We start from the raw sequence: 15,641 nt of genomic DNA, 5'->3' as shown, positions 1-15,641 counted from the left end.
GGGCCGCATTCAGGATCGCTCATCTGGCTCCGGTGTCTACATCACCACAACGCCACGAGATTCTCCACCCAAGTTTTCTGCGCGCACTTCTGCTGCAGTAGTGTAGCTGTGCTCCGTAACCTTCCCTTGATTCGGAAAGCGGCAGACTTGCAAGGACGGCCAATTTCACAGGATTCCAGTGTTGGCCCATCAAACGTTTCAGGAGAGAATTTGACTTTGCATGGGTGCCAGCGTGTTTGCCAATGAAGTCGATATTCTACAGCCACCCCTATGCCAAATCCTTCACAGCACACCTAACATAGTTCGCAAACGATTCATGGAAGTCCATGATGCTATCTTTCCGGGTGGCGTTCTGACTGCATGCAAACGATGTCTATATTGGTCGCGTACGCAAAACGGGTCGCGTTATACCAGTGCACAAGTAGCAGATGGCTATCTTCCAGGGCCCGATAAAAGTCGATCCTAGAACCCAATCTCGCGGTTCGTGATCTCTGCAGCAGTTCATGTGCCACATGGAGGGTTTCTAAAGCCCTCGGTCTAGTTTCTCGAGAACCTCTATTATCGTCGTTGTCGCCATCATCTGTCTTCGCCCTGCTCTCTCCGTGTCACCACAATGGTGCGGGAGGTTCCTCCGGCCGATGTTCAGGCCAAATGGCCTCCGCGAAACTCCGTCAATCCCGTCACCGCCGGCCCAGCGCTTAACGTGATTTCCATACTTTTTTGCGTCTTGGCGTATATTGTGGTCGCCCTCAGAATATACGTGAGAGGCTGGCTGTTAAGATCGTTCGGCGTGGACGACTGGCTAATTTTGATATGTCTGGTATGTTTAAATGTACCATCTATCTCACTCAAAGCAACCATTGACAATGCGTCACAGCTTCCAGCCCTTGCGCTCGCAGTTGCATCATTCATGTGCACTTCATATGGGTGGGGTATTCATGTATGGGACCAGAAGCCAGAATGGTACTCGCCCAGCGAACTGCTCAGTTGGATCATCCAATTGATGTACATCTGCAACATGTTCCTCACCAAGGTCGCACTGTTGGTTTCATACCTTCGCTTTTCACGACCAGGAAAGTTTAGGCTCTCAGTGTACGCCGCGATTGTTGTGGTGACTAGCTGGTTTATTGGGTCCATGATTACTACGATCTTCGAGTGCATTCCGGTGCAGAACTTCTGGCTTCAGAGGACCTACAAGGGCTGTCCAATGAACGACGACGCGAGGCTTCTGGCCTGTGTACTCATAAACATTTTTACTGATTTTGTCGTCTGTCTCATGCCCCTTCGAATCGTCTGGCAGGTCAAAATTGCAACGCGCGAGAAGGTCGTCTTGTACGTCCTACTCAGCCTGGGACTAGTGTTCGTGTGCCCCTATGTGCAATACAAAACGATGGATTGCTAACAGGACGAGCAGAGCCTCGATAGCTTCGATTGTCCGAACTATCGTGATGGACAAAGCAATCACTACCTTCGACATCACATGGTGGGGATACTCTGTTTGGATATGGACCTGCATCGAGTGTGACTTGGCGATTATTTGTGCCTCAGTTCCCTGTTTGCGGCCTTTGTCCAAGAAGTTTTTCTTCTTCCTCAAAACAAGTTCGTATGGGACACGGAGCGGAGGCAGCAACGCCGCGGAAACTCACCGCATGGACGATTTTTCAAAAAGGTCAAGGCGGTCGGTACAAGAAATTGGCGTTCGAGACGAGAAACATCCTGAGGGCCGCGTTGGCCGTCTACCCAGCGTCATAGCAGAATCGGAAGAGAGTCTGGTATGACTAGACCCGGAGCTTCACCCACCATTGCGCAATGACTGGCCATTGGCAACTCTGGGCTCGCGTTGAATGGGATGCTAGCTCCGCCTTATTCTATCCAAACCATCAACTACACAACGTACACAACAGCCCACATCGATGCAGGCATCGGCATGTCATTGTTATGTCTGGGATCCAATCACAGCACCATGACGTTATCATTGCGCTCTCTCTCGAGCGAATGGACAAATGATGATTGTATAACACACGATCGATAGATCCGGAATGAACGACGAAGAATCTCCATTGTTCTTCACAAAAGAGGGCTAGGTATGCGTGCGAGAGCAAGGAAGTCTCACTTGACCGGATTTTTGTCAAGGCCAAATAAAAGGAAAGGAAACAGAAATCAAGCACTGGTGCGCAAAAAGAGACGGAATCTTGAAGCCGTCAACAAGGCTGGTGCACAGCTTGCATGGAAAACATGACAGGCCCTCGGACAAGGCGACCATGTTCGCTAACCAGTTTGGATACCCATGAGAAGCGCCTGAAGCCATGCGTTAGTAGGGCTTCGCGATAGGGCTCCCCACATGCAAGGGCTTGGTCGAGGCGAACCGCAACCCAAAGACTGGAAAGGTAGTAGACAATGTACTAGATTGACATAAATGTGATACCCAATACGAATTCTACAATATACACGTTGCGTGCCCGATGCTCGCTTATTGCTTGTCCTCGGTCTCCACGTCTATCATGTACGGATGGCAGCAAGTAAAGATCTTAACCCTTGCATCTAGCTAGGCCCGTGACAGAATCCTTCGACTGTGGTCCTGAAATTGATTGTCTCGTCGTAGCTGTCGCTTTGTTGTCCCCCCCTCCCTCTCCCTTCCACTGCATTTAATGCATATTACTCCTGGCACTAAGGGCATGAAACATACGAGGAGAGTTAAAGATCGAAGATGAAAAAAAAAGTTTCAGAGACAACAAGGATCACGTGTCAGACTTGTTAATAGGGGAAAATGTCGATCTGAATGATAGAGTCTGGTTATGAGTGCTCCGTAGACATGATCACAACCCAAGTACGGCTGACAAAGAAAAGACTCGCAAAGCTAGATGGCAGGAGCACACACAAGAGAATGCGTAAAACTTGTCCGACAACAATGGATGCATTCGACTCAATCATTAATCTCCTGCAGACAATCGAGCCATTGGCTTTTGTGATTTCTCAGATGCATTGGCTAGGTGAAAACCCAACAGGTCGCAGCAGCAGTGGGGATGGTTTACTAACTCAGCAGGAGAGTTGGACGTAAAAGCTTTGGAATATTTTTTTTTTCCTCTGTTTAGCCAGGCTTGCCAACGCAGTTCTGGTTGCGAATCCAAAAAAAAAAAAAAAAAGAAAATACACTGAATCCTTTCACTTCAAAAACGCTCCATGTCAAATCCACCCCGTCCGGCCTGTGTGATGAACTGACCTCAAGACGCGAGCGCATGCATCGATGACAATTGAGTTACCGAAGTCACAGAGAAGCGTTCTGGCACCCGTCCGCCAGAGCTGCTATCCGTCATGTTGCGAGAGGTACCCTTGGAGTCTTACGGTGCCGTGCAGAAGCCATTTGCGTACAAGCAGATCGTCACAGCCAACAACAGCACACTCTGTTCTACCAGAACCTGCTCGTGGGTCCTAAAGGCCTCTCTCCCCTATGCGGACTTCGACTCCGAGCGCGTTGAGAGAAGCTGCTGTGTAACCTAGCTCAGGTTAAAAAAGGAGTGATTGTGGAGAATCTGGAGTGGGGTTCTGAAGCAATGCGTTTTCGCGGGTTGACTGTGGTTGACAACACAGGAGACTGAATGCAGAAGAATGTAAAAAGACTCGGTGGAACTGTATCGTATTTCCTGACTATGAGTGAGGGGCTGGAAAGGGGGTGCAGTATAGGGGCGACCGTTGACGCTATCCCCATCGTCTGACGGCGGCAGTTGCTCCCGCCTGTTTTACTCTTGAAGCCGCGCTCGTAGCCGGTGGGCTCGCTGCTTGTCGACCGGCTCGGCCGCGGCCTTTCTACATTGCCAAAACGCAGTCGTCAACGAGGTGCTGTGGGCTGGTCCTCGGGCTCCATGGTTGTCATGGTTCTGCGCACACGGAGTGCGAATGACGGATCAAACGGATCGTAACAAAGGCACGACGACAGCCGCAATATGAAGTGGCGCTAGTAAGCGCAGGCGTGAGGGCAGCGCCTTGGCTTCATTTCCGCAAAGAGATAAAAAGCAGGGCAGCGCAGAGAACGGCGACTTGCGGTCGCATGGAAATCACTCCGGCGTGACGGTCGATGGGTTTGGCCTCCAGACGATGTGGACGAGAGGAGTTCGTCGTCAACATTCAGTTATGTGGGAAGCAAAGCCCGTTCAACAGCAACGAGCATTCGCTCTGCGTGCTCCTTCGACGTCGCTTGGCTGTTCAGCCCCCAATCCTGAATTCCTAACCCGACTGAGGTCTGGCAAGCGCCACAAAGGGGATGTCGAAGTGCGAGTCGCGTGCTCGCTAACCCCCCGAGTCCTGACGTCCTGTCAAATCCCTCTTGCCATCCAATTGCCAGCCCGTCTGGGCTATCCTGTGTGTTCGCCACACCTGTCACTGCGCCTATCACGTAGCCTTGAGTATCGTATTTAATCAAAAGCGGATGTGGGGCATCAGCTATTTTGTGCCGTGTCAACTTCGCCAAAGCTGAAGTAAAGGCTGCACCTGACTGCCTCCCCTTAATATCCATTTCAAGTTGCAATCCTTTTTTTACGCAACCGTTCACCACAATGTCCTTCTCTTAATAGCGTCGCTCATTTGCTGCGAAGATTTAGCAGTCTTCGTTCTTTTTCTAGTTCTGCCTTTCCCGCTGTGCGCGTTCATCCCGGCGCTCCTGGCGCTTGCTCCCGTAAGCGGATTGACCGCTTGGTTGGACGCGTGGAGCCATGTCAGGCGAGAACGCGCGTCTCTACAACGACGATGACGCTGTTATCCACGAGCAGCGTGTGAGCTCTTCAAGCGAAAACGAGATTTCAGAATGGGCACGCGACCGTGAAGCCCAAGCTGGCTTTCATCACAGCCAGGCCTCATTGCCTGTCAGTATCTTGCTCGCACAACTTTTCCTGTCGATCTGGGCAGCCTTGATCCACTATCTGTCCTGGAAGCGGATCCGTCAAGTGCTAAGACCGAGTTTCCTCTCTGGTAGTGATGGCGAGCATGAGAAGAGCAGAGGTGGCGCGAATGGCGCTCTCGACGGACTACGCGGAGTCTCCTGTCTGATTGTCGCCCTATACCACTTCTTCGGCGAATTCTACGAGCTCGATAAGGGATACATATGGGATTGGGATAGCCCCAACGGAGGACCGCTTGCAACGTGGCTGAACCTACCCATTGTCAAAGCGTTTTACAACGGCCCGAACATGGTCGCGATCTTCTTCATGATCAGTGGCTATGTTCTTTCTCACCGCTTCATCGAGCTTATTCGTCGTGGGCAGATCGACAAGGCGCTCGGCTCAATGCCTTCGGCGATATTTAGGAGGTGGATGCGACTGTTCTTTCCTGTTGGCGTGTCCTTCGCCATCACTGGCTTCTTAGTCTGGTGTGGAATATACGAATACTCGAGGACACAGCACGACGGCTACGCAGAGTCCATGGGACATCTTCCAGGCCCATTTCCAAAACGCGGGGAGAATGCGTGGGATCAAATGTCTATTTGGCTTCAAACTTGGAGGCACTTATTCCACTCCTTCACATGGGAACGCTACGGGCCTGTCGATATTGATAGCGACGCGTGGACCATTTCGGTCGAATATCGCTCCTCAATCGTCGTCTTCATGTCGGTTATTGCCCTGGCCAGGGTGAGAAGGTTGATCCTTCGTCTCTCTCTGATCGTCTTGATCATGGCCTGGGCGATACAGTGGGAGCCTCGAGCCTGGGAGGTCGTTCTCTTTCTTGGTGGAACGTTTGTGGCCGAAATCAACGTCGCAAACAGACTGTCGATGGAGTTGGGCTGTGACGCGACGGAGAAGCACAGGTCTCACCTCCGAATGTCGTCACATTGGTGGATGGTCGTGATGGTTGTTATGATGTATCTCATCTCCGTGCCATCATTGCACCTTTACGACTCTGATCCAGGATGGGGTTGGCACCTGCTCCGCGACATTGGGAAAATTCCGTCCAGCTATCTCTTCAACATGTACCAGTTCCTCGGCGCTCTACTCCTCATCCTTGCAACGACAAATTGGGAGCCTCTCCAACATTTGCTCAACATGCCCGTTCCACAATACCTTGGCCGACTGTCCTACTCGCTCTACTTGGTCCACGGTCCTTGGGTCAAACTCTGCGGCTGGGCACTTGTACCGCGCTTTCTCAACATCGTTTACGGACGCCTTGGCTCTCTGGATCGCGACTTTAACGCCAGCGCGTGTCTGGGATTTTTGATTTTCATGCCCACTACGATCTATTTTGCAGACATATTTATGAGATATGTAGATATACCCAGCGTCAAGATGAGTAGACAGATATGGGACTTTTGCACGTCATAGACGACGTTTCAATATTCAACACATGTGTACAGACTGAAGAGCTGCAGTCCACAATGAACTTTATATTTCTGCCAAGTATCCCGTCGAATTCGACCATCTTCGCCACATCTGCCTGGGTTCATTGCCCCTATGTTTGGGCTGAAGGTTTGAAGCAATTTGTTCAAGAGCTTGGTGCTGGATCGGCCTGTTCCAAGGTCTCCCCAGTACAACCCAATCCGCAGCGGAAGCGTCAAAGGAGAAGGCTTCACGGCTAGATTGCCTCGTGGGCGCTGTTGGGCTATCGCTTCCAAAACTGCTCGCGGGTCATCGTGTCACCGCGTCCAGCGTCCAGACCAGGCCCGAAGCCCCGCCAGCGGATCAACGCGATTGGGCCAGCCTGCCACAAGTACAGCGCAAGAAACCACCGAAGACTTGGCGCGGGTCATGCCCAGCCGTGACAAGCGCGCTGGCGGGCTTCCACGGCAGGTCGCAAAGCGCCACGCGAGTGCGCAGAGGAGGTGCGACCCTGCTGCCGCTTCGTCGATTCTCTTCACGTGGCTTGATTTCGCTTGGAGCAAGCCCGTCCGATATCGGCCGTGCCAAGGCGCGCTCCGGTCGCGGGCCCACCCTCAGGCGCCTTTTTCTTGGAAGGAGCGACTGGAGCGGGCCGCGTTTGATCAATCATATCATATCAATCTGATAAGATGCTCAGGTCTAGCCCGCCTCGTTCTCTGCGCCATGCCGCGTGCCAAGTCGCTTTGGAAGCTTTCTCATCTGACATTTTGTCTTCAAAAACCGCACACATGCTCTGTCCAGACGGCTTGCCGCCCATGCTAAGGCTTGGGTGCCGCCTTCTTCGACCTTGCGAAAGAGAACCCGGCGTCTTGGCTACGTGATGCCAGCGAGCTCGGGTGACAGCTACAGTCCTCTGGACCAGCAGAGATTTTCTAGCTCCTGTGAGCAATTATAGATCCGAGATGCCCTCGCAGGTGGCTCGCTGAAGCAGCGTCAGAAACGCTTTTGCATCGTCCCTTACATTCCTCCTCGTCATCCCCATCATGCCTTTTCCGTTGCGCAATCCTTTGAAACCCCAGAGTCCAGCTGGCCTTGGGCATGAAGCCGTGCTTGAAACCGGCGAGTCCAAGCTTCCTCAGCCCAACGTTGAGCCTGCAAAGGATAGCAACCTCGCTCATGAGCAGTTGGACGGCCGCTCCCCTGACCCAGGGGCGCAAGGAGGTGTTAAGAAAGTCGAGGCCATTACCCTGACTTGGACCCGTCCGGAGCTCGTCGTTGCATACGTCTCGTGAGTAGTTGGCTCCGCCTCAAATGTCAGACTGCTGAATCGTTAGGTTTTTTTTGCTGTACTTCGTCAACGCATTCCAGGCTTCCATCACCGCAAACTTGACAGCATACGTTCTTAGCGGCTTTGAATCGCACTCCCTGATCCCCGTCATCTACATCGTCTCCAATGTCATGTCGGCTGCGACATACCTACCATTGGCCAAGATTCTTGACTTATGGGGTCGTGCCCAAGGGTTTTTCGCCATGGCTAGTCTCGCGACCATGGGCTTAATCCTCATGGCCACCACGTCCAACGTACAAACTTTCTGTGCTGCGCAGGTATTCTATTCCATTGGGTTCACCGGGATGATTTTCAGCATAGACGTAATGACTGCGGATTCTTCGAAGCTCAGGCATCGTGGTCTGGCCTTCGCCTTTACCTCGTCGCCTTACATCATCACTGCTCTTGCAGGCCCGAAGGCTGCTGAAGGCTTCTACGAGAATATTTCGTGGCGCTGGGCATTTGGCTGCTTTTCCATCATTCTACCATTCGTTGCAACCCCGCTTTTTTTGCTCCTCTTGCGAAACGAGCGCAAGGCTAAGAAGAACGGATTGCTTGTCAAAGAAAAAAGTGGAAGAACCCTTGTGGAAAGCGTTTGGCACTATGTCATCGAGTTCGATGGTAAGAAACAGACACCTTGCACTTTGATATATCGCTCTGACAAAAGAAGGGATCGGCGTTTTCCTCCTCGCAGCGGGGCTTGTCATCTTCTTGCTACCGTTTTCGCTCGCTGACTACACCGCTGAGAGTTGGAAACGAGCGTCTACGATATCAATGTTGGTCATTGGTTTCCTGTTGTTGCTGACATTCGTCATCCACGAGAGATTCTTTGCCTCCAAGCCATTCATCCCGTACCGATTGCTGATATCGCGAACCATTCTTGGCACTTGTATCTTGGATTCCACTTATCAAATCGCGTACTATTGCTGGGGCTCTTACTTCTCCTCCTACTTGCAGGTCGTCAATAATCTCACAATTACACAGGCAGGCTGGGTAACCGGCATATTCGATATCATCGCTGGGTTGTGGCTTATCTTTGTTGGATTCCTCATGATGCGGACAGGAAGGTTCAAGTGGCTGCTTCTAAGTGCGGTTCCGCTCTACATGCTCGGTGTTGGACTTCTCATCTACTTCCGACGACCTCATACAAACATAGGCTATATTATCATGTGCCAGATCTTCCTGGCTTTCTCCGGTTCGACCATGATTCTGTGCATGCAAGTTTCAGTCATGTCCGTGGCGGAACACGGAGATATTGCAGCAGTTTTGGCCATCTTAGGTCTCTTCGGTTACATTGGCGGGGCAATTGGCAATTCTATCTCAGGTGCCATTTGGACAAACACGCTACCGGTTCAACTGCAAAAACTACTACCGGAATCTTGCTCTGCCGACTGGGAAACTATCTACAACGACTTGACGGTTCAATTGAGCTATCCAATGGATGATCCTTGCCGTGAAGCAATTATGCAGAGTTATGGGGCTGCTCAAAGACGCATGTTGATTGCAGGAACTTCAATCATGTCGATTGCCGTCGTTTGCGTGTTCTTAATCAAGAATGTTAAGATCGATCGTCAGCAGATGAAGGGTGTCTTGTTTTAGGCGACAGAAGGGACACCATGTTGTGGTGAACCTTCAGGACCTCAATACTGGAGACGGGCTCGGTGACAAGTCAGATATTAGTTTATTAAAGAGAAAAAGTTTCTTCACTTTTCGGCCACGTTCAGTTGTTTGTCGCGCTTTCACTGCATTCCTGTTTCTCTAGCATGGAGCCGGTTATTGGTCCGTCATGACCAGCCAATCAACTAATTCAAGCTCTACAATCTTATCCATCAAGGTGCTGCAGGTGCCATCAAGGTGCTGCAGGTGCCATCAAGGTGTTTTCATGTGACGAGGATGGCATCGAGAATGTGTAACGCATATTTCCTCATGAAAAAGTATAGTTGATTACATTTAATCGCGGGTGTCATGAACTTCTGGTACAGGTTGTTTTTTTTTTTCATATCGTACTAATCATGATCTGATTAATAAACGGCGTTGTAAGTACATCATGATAAATTTCCGCTTTAGGTGAATGAGCATTCTAATATTATATCAAGGTGTGCACCCTCTTTACCTTACGTGGCCACGAGATAACTTCAATTGCGATCAATATCAGCCATGACTGGATTTCTGGATCTTCCAAGGGAGCTTCGAGACTTCGTCTACGCGTTTGCAGCCCGTGACGACGATCCAGTTCTCATCTTTTCAAATATGTATCCAAGAAAACTAGTCACAAGCCACGATAGCACCGCTCTGCTTCTCACTAGCAAGCAAATCCACGCAGAATATAGCGAGATGTTGATCAAGAATGGATTGGTTGTTATTGCGTATGGGAAGGACCGACGATTCGACATACTTAACTCAATTCCTCCAACCGTAGCCCGACGTACGAGAACGCTGATAGCCATCGTTGAACTAGATGGTATGAGAGCTGAAGGATGGAAGCTTGACAGCGTTGAAGAGGCCATTAGTCCAGTGCTAAAGGACGTACTTACGGATGTCGAAAGCTTGGGGCAAGTGTTCCCAAACCTGCACGGCATCGAAATGCAGTGGTGGAATGATCTGAGCATAGCTGGTGATCGTGAAAGATCTGGCGAATGGATAAACGCGCTGCTTTCTGTCAACCTTGTAAAAAGCTCAGAGCTTTGGCGTGGATACCTCGGAGGTAGGCTCCAGCGGCCAATGGAGCTGAGACAATATATACTGTCCAACCGCAGCTTGAATACGTGCAATATGCGAACGAAAACGTCGAAATCTAGATTTAAGCTAATCACGACATAGGCTGTGCTGACCTGGATAGTATGGGGGGAACTCACTTCACTCAGCCGTCAATTAATCCAAGACTACACTTCTACTCTCAAAGATGTAGTAATACACCTGAGGATGAAACGCCGGCTCCGCATTTTATACTCGTATTAAATGGAACATTATGAGGAAGGAAACTGTGGCTGGTCGATTTGACTTTTTAGAAAATATGGACTACTTTACGATGGTCTTTGGTTACAAATCGGTGCTATCTTCTTCATGAGGCTAGATACTGCTCACATACCGTCCCGTGGCACATCCTAATCGTCCCAAAGACATAAAAACATTAGTTTTAGCCTTTTCTCCGTATTTTTTTTTCTCTTTAGTCACAAAACTAAATTGTGGAGCCTTGCGTAGCCATGTCTCCATTTTTCAACAATCAAGGTCATAACAAGGTCAGTACAAGGAGGCAGCGTCTCTTCGACTCGGAACCCACAAGGTTATTTATCAACGATGCAAGGGATCCCACGTACTAAGAATATACCGGTAGCCAGACCAAAAAGGCAAGCTCTTTTAGGTCACAGGCAGGTTTTTGTAGTTAGCACTAGTGCTGGAAGAGCAAGTATTCTAGGAGAGACAGAAGCGGTGTAACAAAGATCAAACAATCGACTAGAGAGGTTCCATGTACACGGTCCAGAACAAGATATGGGTGTTGCGCACTTTAGTCAACATCACCGCTTTAGACGTGAAAGAGTGTTCAATCGTAAACTAGATACATCGCTGACAAGCTTGGTCCGCATTGGCAAGAACAAGCAATAGAGCTGTCCTAAGGTTAAGCGACACAATCCCGGCAGTGGTCTTGAGACAAGCAGAACGCCTCTTGCCCATATCCCTAGCTATGAAACAAATCCTCGCTCGTAAATATATCGAGATAGAAGGCAAAACCCCTGTTCCTGGTATCTTTAAAAACTTTGTCGTTTAGCATGTACAAATTTCACCGCAAAGCGAAAGACTCATTTAACCGGTCGTGACGTCAGCTCCCTTGGCCTGCTCATGGTCGAGCAGCTTCTTAATTTCACCCAGCTTGACTGGTTTCGTCAAAAACAAGTTTGTACCACTAGCGAAAGCTTCCTGCTTGCTCATTTCGCTGCCCAGTCCTGTCAAAGCTGCGATTCTCGTCGCACTACCGATCTTTTCATCTTTTTCGAATTTCCGAATCTCTCTGGTGGCTTCGAAACCGTTCATCACGGGCATAGAGATATCCATAAAAATGAAGTCGAATGGGTGATTTTGGATCAACGATGCCTTATAAAGCTGCACCGCTTCAAGACCATTCGATGCGGTTTCATATGTGTGCTTGAGCTTCTTAACAAGTGTGGTGAGGATCTTGAGATTGATTGGATTGTCGTCAACAAGAAGAAGATGTTGAGTCTGTTTAGCTTTATTACCAGTGAGAACGGCTGGTGAAGATATCGAGTTGATATGATGTGGTGTCACAGGTCGATGGTCTTGTATTGGTGTTGGCTCTGGCCGAGGTGAGCGAGGTGGAGGTGCTTTATTGTTCTGAAGTAAATTTTCCGAGGACAGAGAGTGTGCGGCTCGATTTAGTTCCTCAGCAGTGATACGAGCCTCTTCTAAACCGGATCCCGATATTGCTTCAGTAGTTTGTTTTGGATTTACATCTCCGCATTCGTCAGCGACATGATGAATACTAACTTTCCCAACCTCCAATGCACCGAGGAAAGTTGAGGCTAATTTTTTTGGTCCCAGAGGGTGGCGCAGATGTAGCATCATCCCCTTTAACTTTTCATTCTTGAGTTGATTCAATGGACCTGCTCCACTACATAGGACAATCAAAGGAGAGAATTGCACAATCGCCTTGTGCATTGAACAGCCTAGCTTCCCATGCACCGCTTTGCCAATAAGATAGGCGTCAAAGAAGTATATGTCCGCTGGATTTTGCTCGTTAGGCATGTCGTACAGGACCTTCATGCCTAGAAGCTCTTCCGCCGTGTTTCGGAGAGAAGAGCGAATGGCACGGAAGCGGTCGCGTATTTCTTGAGAGATTTCGAGCTGCGGGTTAACCATTGTTTTGTAAGCCTCTGGACTGATCACATGTAGCGTCCTTCCTTGAAGCTTGCCTTCCGAGTCCAGTTGAGAAATCTCATCAATAGGTGGCATTTGCTGGCCTAGTGGCCCTGCTGTGTCCGGATTAAGCGGAACGAAAACCTTGACATGCGTGCCAACGCCAATTTGGCTTTGGACATCCAGCTTTCCTCCCAGGCCTTTGACAATTTGGTTGACAATGCTCAGGCCCAACCCTGTGCCGGGTGACAAGTTGTTTTCTTGTGCAAAAGGGGTAAAAAGCTGATACTTTAGGTAGTCAGAACTCATGCCGATTCCCGTGTCTCGGACGGAGAAGCAGATAGTTCGTTTTGTGGCGCCTCGCTTTTTATCGTCGGGTAGATCGCATAGCTTCAGACCGACCTCTACATGCCCTGCTCTTGTGTACTTGAGCGCGTTGCCCACGATGTTCATGACAATGCGCTTCCACGCTCCAGGGTCCAGCTTTGTCACCCAACTCGGTCGTTTCTCGATATTAACAGTGACAATGACGGAGTGATCCGGAAAATCGCCTTCTGCCTCCGCTAGCTCTGCTAATGTGGTGAAGACTGCATGTGCCTGTTGGCTATTTTGGAAAGCAGTCTTGGACATGTGGCCCAGGTTAACTGCTTCCACCACATCTTGCACAAGGAGGCTTAGATCTGTGCTTTTCGCATCCGACTTTCGTACTCGTTTCCCAAGACCGTCCTTTTCTTCTTCGCTTCCGTCCGCTTTTGAAACGTTGTTGATCTTTGCATAATCGAGCAGATTGTTAAATGTGTCTAGCAAAGTGGTCCCGCATGAGTCTATCATATCGATCATCGACAGTAGATCCGGGTCGTCTAATGCCTCCCGCAACAGCTCCCCGCTTGCGAGGATTCCGTGGAGCGGGCTGCGTAGTTCATGCGAAATGGATGAGATAAAGTCCGACTTCGCTCGACTAACTGAGAGGGCTTCAATGCGTGACACCTCTGCCATGACACTATTACAAAATGCTGTCAAGAGGTTGAGATCCGAGTAGTCCAATGCCTGCTGCGAGTCGAAGCTAACCCAACCGAAGGCTGCCGCAAACCAACATTCGCGCTGAAAATGCCATAGAGGCAGGAAGATGATGTAGCGAACGTGAGGGAATTGCTCGAAGAGCGAGGCTACATCCGTAAGGACCCGCGAGCTACGCCTTCTCGCCTTGCGGGATTTCTGGATGCTGTTGCCAGGGCCAAATCGGCAATCGATTGGTCCATACTCGTCAGCCGTGAAGATGTGGCCTCGTGGATATCGTTTGATCCATCTCTGGAGCATCGGTTCCGGTATTGGGCCATGTCCATCCGGTGGACGGTTGGCTGGAGGCTTTAAATGTGCTTGCACGTATTTTGCGAGATACGTGGGTAGTACAACATCCTCCGTCTCATTGCCCGTTGACTCCCCTGCGTCGCTAGTGAACGGGTCATCAGGTCTTTCGTATGGAGTATTGATGTTTGAGCGCGTACCGAACCCGCTCGGGACGGCGTCGATGAACATCATTCCATCAGTGTTCAAGGCTTCTGTAATCGTTGCCGCAGCTCGTTTGAATGTCTTCTTCACTTCTTCTGAGATTGTGGATTCCGGATTTGGGGGCGCTGATATCTCGTCGTACTCATCATGAGTTTCGACGTGTTGCAGCGGATTTACCTCGAACGGATCTTGGTCACGACCTTCTGGTGGAGTGGATGGTGGTGTGGTCTGCATATCCAGGGGGGGAGAAAAGACTTCGGAATGCGAGGTCTGCACTGTCGATGAGGATTGTGTGTGGTGTGGCGTAGGACGATGGCTTTTAGAGCTGTCGTCAGGAGAAACAATTTCATTCTCTTCAGAGGGTCCGTCATCACCTGGGACGTCATCAGGAGCCTCTGAAAAATGAGCTTCCGAATAAGACTTCTCCGAAGTGCGTGTACTCATAGACAAGGTGCGCTCGTGAGGCACGGGCGACTCTCTTTCCATGAACTCGGCGAGCCCTTTCATCAACTTCTCAGATCGTAGGCGATCGTGCTTAGCTTTTACAAGATCCAAATGCTCCATTATCGCGCTGCTGACCTCCTGGAGAATTTCGACTGAACCCTCGTCAAAGTTGTTCACCTTTGAGTCCCCGACCATGTAGCTGCCGAGGATCCAGCCCAGCGGTGATATGATTGGCACAGCGATGAACGACACCAGACCAGGCCGAAATTCAGCTACACAAGGCTTATTACACGATGCTGGATCCTTCCGCATGTCAGTGATGTAGAAGCGTTGGCGGTTTGCGTAGCAAATTGGGCCGTTGCTCTCAAATTGACCAGTTTCGTCTTTAAAGGCTCTCACTGTCTCCGGACACATGCCCTGGTTTAATTCGTGAGGTAGTCGTGCAACACCGACGAGCAGCTCCGGGTGGGACTCGGCCTTACGCTGCGCTGGCGTATGCAACCTAGTGGCCTCTGCCACGACGTACTCATTTTGAAAGTCAATGAAGGATACAATGGCTCTATCGCAACCCAAACGAAGAGCACCGAGCTGGACGAGTTGATTTAAGCTGGCATCCGGATTAAGTTTCGCGTTGCCAACACCAGGATGTCCTGCTGGGACCTTTTTCGGATACGATGCGGCAGCGAGGTAACTAGTCCGCTCGTGAGTCAAGATACGACGTTGTGCTTCAAGGCGACAGAACTACATAGAGCGCTGGGGGGACTCAGAACGTACGCCAAGATTTCTCGTTGCCTCGCTCTCTCGAAGCACACAAGGACGGGATTATCCTCGCTCTCGTCCTCAGCAAACTGGGTGCTGCTGCTAAAACCTTCGAAATTCATCTTTTTTTTGGGTTTCAAGACGGTGCGGAGACGAATCAAGAGCGGACGCTAGCACGACGGTCTCCCTCAAATCCGTTCCAATCCCGCCCCCAGGCGATGACGATAAGACAATGACCGGATCAAGCCGGGGAGTATGGGAAGAGGATAACGGAGTAGGTGTGCAAGAAAAGCCGACTGATGGGTGAGTCCTCACCAGTTGTGGGCCATACCAAGCAGCAAGATATTAGGCAAATCGTCAAGAGAAAATGACTGCGGACGGCAAAAAAGGACTTTTTCTGGTGCATATGTGAATTGTAATGCCGATCATCCGCT

At 50.2% G+C, this 15,641-nt stretch overlaps 6 protein-coding genes across 6 annotated transcripts; 4 read left to right on the top strand and 2 right to left on the bottom strand.

The window, feature by feature from the left end:
- The first annotated feature begins 108 nt into the window (after positions 1-108).
- On the top strand, positions 109-2,423 carry PV09_08223 (uncharacterized protein). Its single transcript, XM_016362086.1, has 4 exons — positions 109-480; positions 542-820; positions 878-1,359; positions 1,415-2,423. The coding sequence occupies exons 2-4, from the start codon at positions 614-616 to the stop codon at positions 1,776-1,778; spliced, it is 1,053 nt and encodes a 350-aa protein (XP_016210051.1). The 5' UTR covers positions 109-480; positions 542-613; the 3' UTR covers positions 1,779-2,423.
- Positions 2,424-3,133: 710 nt separating this feature from the next.
- PV09_08222 (uncharacterized protein) lies at positions 3,134-4,567 on the bottom strand. The gene has a single exon (XM_016362085.1). It carries the CDS (start codon positions 4,508-4,510, stop codon positions 4,127-4,129), a length of 384 nt encoding a protein of 127 aa, XP_016210050.1. The 5' UTR covers positions 4,511-4,567; the 3' UTR covers positions 3,134-4,126.
- Positions 4,454-6,857, top strand: PV09_08221 (uncharacterized protein). The gene has a single exon (XM_016362084.1). The coding sequence runs from the start codon at positions 4,707-4,709 to the stop codon at positions 6,303-6,305; it is 1,599 nt and encodes a 532-aa protein (XP_016210049.1). The 5' UTR covers positions 4,454-4,706; the 3' UTR covers positions 6,306-6,857.
- A 6-nt stretch (positions 6,858-6,863) lies between these two features.
- PV09_08220 (uncharacterized protein) lies at positions 6,864-9,332 on the top strand. Its single transcript, XM_016362083.1, has 3 exons — positions 6,864-7,587; positions 7,634-8,247; positions 8,297-9,332. The coding sequence occupies exons 1-3, from the start codon at positions 7,343-7,345 to the stop codon at positions 9,223-9,225; spliced, it is 1,788 nt and encodes a 595-aa protein (XP_016210048.1). The 5' UTR covers positions 6,864-7,342; the 3' UTR covers positions 9,226-9,332.
- A 451-nt stretch (positions 9,333-9,783) lies between these two features.
- On the top strand, positions 9,784-10,598 carry PV09_08219 (uncharacterized protein; the record flags this gene model as incomplete). The annotated part of the gene is made up of 2 exons (XM_016362082.1): positions 9,784-10,330; positions 10,447-10,598. The coding sequence occupies 2 exons, from the start codon at positions 9,784-9,786 to the stop codon at positions 10,596-10,598; spliced, it is 699 nt and encodes a 232-aa protein (XP_016210047.1).
- A 342-nt stretch (positions 10,599-10,940) lies between these two features.
- Positions 10,941-15,607, bottom strand: PV09_08218 (uncharacterized protein). The gene is made up of 2 exons (XM_016362081.1): positions 15,223-15,607; positions 10,941-15,139 (listed from the first exon to the last, which is right to left on the bottom strand). The coding sequence occupies exons 1-2, from the start codon at positions 15,327-15,329 to the stop codon at positions 11,428-11,430; spliced, it is 3,819 nt and encodes a 1,272-aa protein (XP_016210046.1). The 5' UTR covers positions 15,330-15,607; the 3' UTR covers positions 10,941-11,427.
- Between the last annotated feature and the right edge of the window lie 34 nt (positions 15,608-15,641).

This window comes from Verruconis gallopava (assembly GCF_000836295.1).
Source record: "Verruconis gallopava strain CBS 43764 unplaced genomic scaffold supercont1.38, whole genome shotgun sequence".
Lineage (NCBI taxonomy): Eukaryota > Fungi > Ascomycota > Dothideomycetes > Venturiales > Sympoventuriaceae > Verruconis > Verruconis gallopava.
Note: the sequence above shows the minus strand (reverse complement) of the source record. Positions and strands in the feature narration are given on the sequence as shown.

What these genes read in the sequence shown, in the direction of transcription:
- PV09_08223 (XM_016362086.1), top strand. Translation starts at nt 614, where the DNA reads ATGGTGCGGGAGGTTCCTCCGGCCGATGTTCAGGCCAAATGGCCTCCG. An exon ending in GGCTAATTTTGATATGTCTG is followed by an intron (nt 821 to 877) that starts GTATGTTTAAAT and finishes AATGCGTCACAG; the next exon opens with CTTCCAGCCCTTGCGCTCGC. An exon ending in CTACTCAGCCTGGGACTAGT is followed by an intron (nt 1,360 to 1,414) that starts GTTCGTGTGCCC and finishes CAGGACGAGCAG; the next exon opens with AGCCTCGATAGCTTCGATTG.
- PV09_08222 (XM_016362085.1), bottom strand. Translation starts at nt 4,510, where the DNA reads ATGGATATTAAGGGGAGGCAGTCAGGTGCAGCCTTTACTTCAGCTTTG.
- PV09_08221 (XM_016362084.1), top strand. Translation starts at nt 4,707, where the DNA reads ATGTCAGGCGAGAACGCGCGTCTCTACAACGACGATGACGCTGTTATC.
- PV09_08220 (XM_016362083.1), top strand. Translation starts at nt 7,343, where the DNA reads ATGCCTTTTCCGTTGCGCAATCCTTTGAAACCCCAGAGTCCAGCTGGC. An exon ending in CTCGTCGTTGCATACGTCTC is followed by an intron (nt 7,588 to 7,633) that starts GTGAGTAGTTGG and finishes CTGAATCGTTAG; the next exon opens with GTTTTTTTTGCTGTACTTCG. An exon ending in CTATGTCATCGAGTTCGATG is followed by an intron (nt 8,248 to 8,296) that starts GTAAGAAACAGA and finishes TGACAAAAGAAG; the next exon opens with GGATCGGCGTTTTCCTCCTC.
- PV09_08218 (XM_016362081.1), bottom strand. Translation starts at nt 15,329, where the DNA reads ATGAATTTCGAAGGTTTTAGCAGCAGCACCCAGTTTGCTGAGGACGAG. An exon ending in AGGCAACGAGAAATCTTGGC is followed by an intron (nt 15,140 to 15,222) that starts GTACGTTCTGAG and finishes CGAGCGGACTAG; the next exon opens with TTACCTCGCTGCCGCATCGT.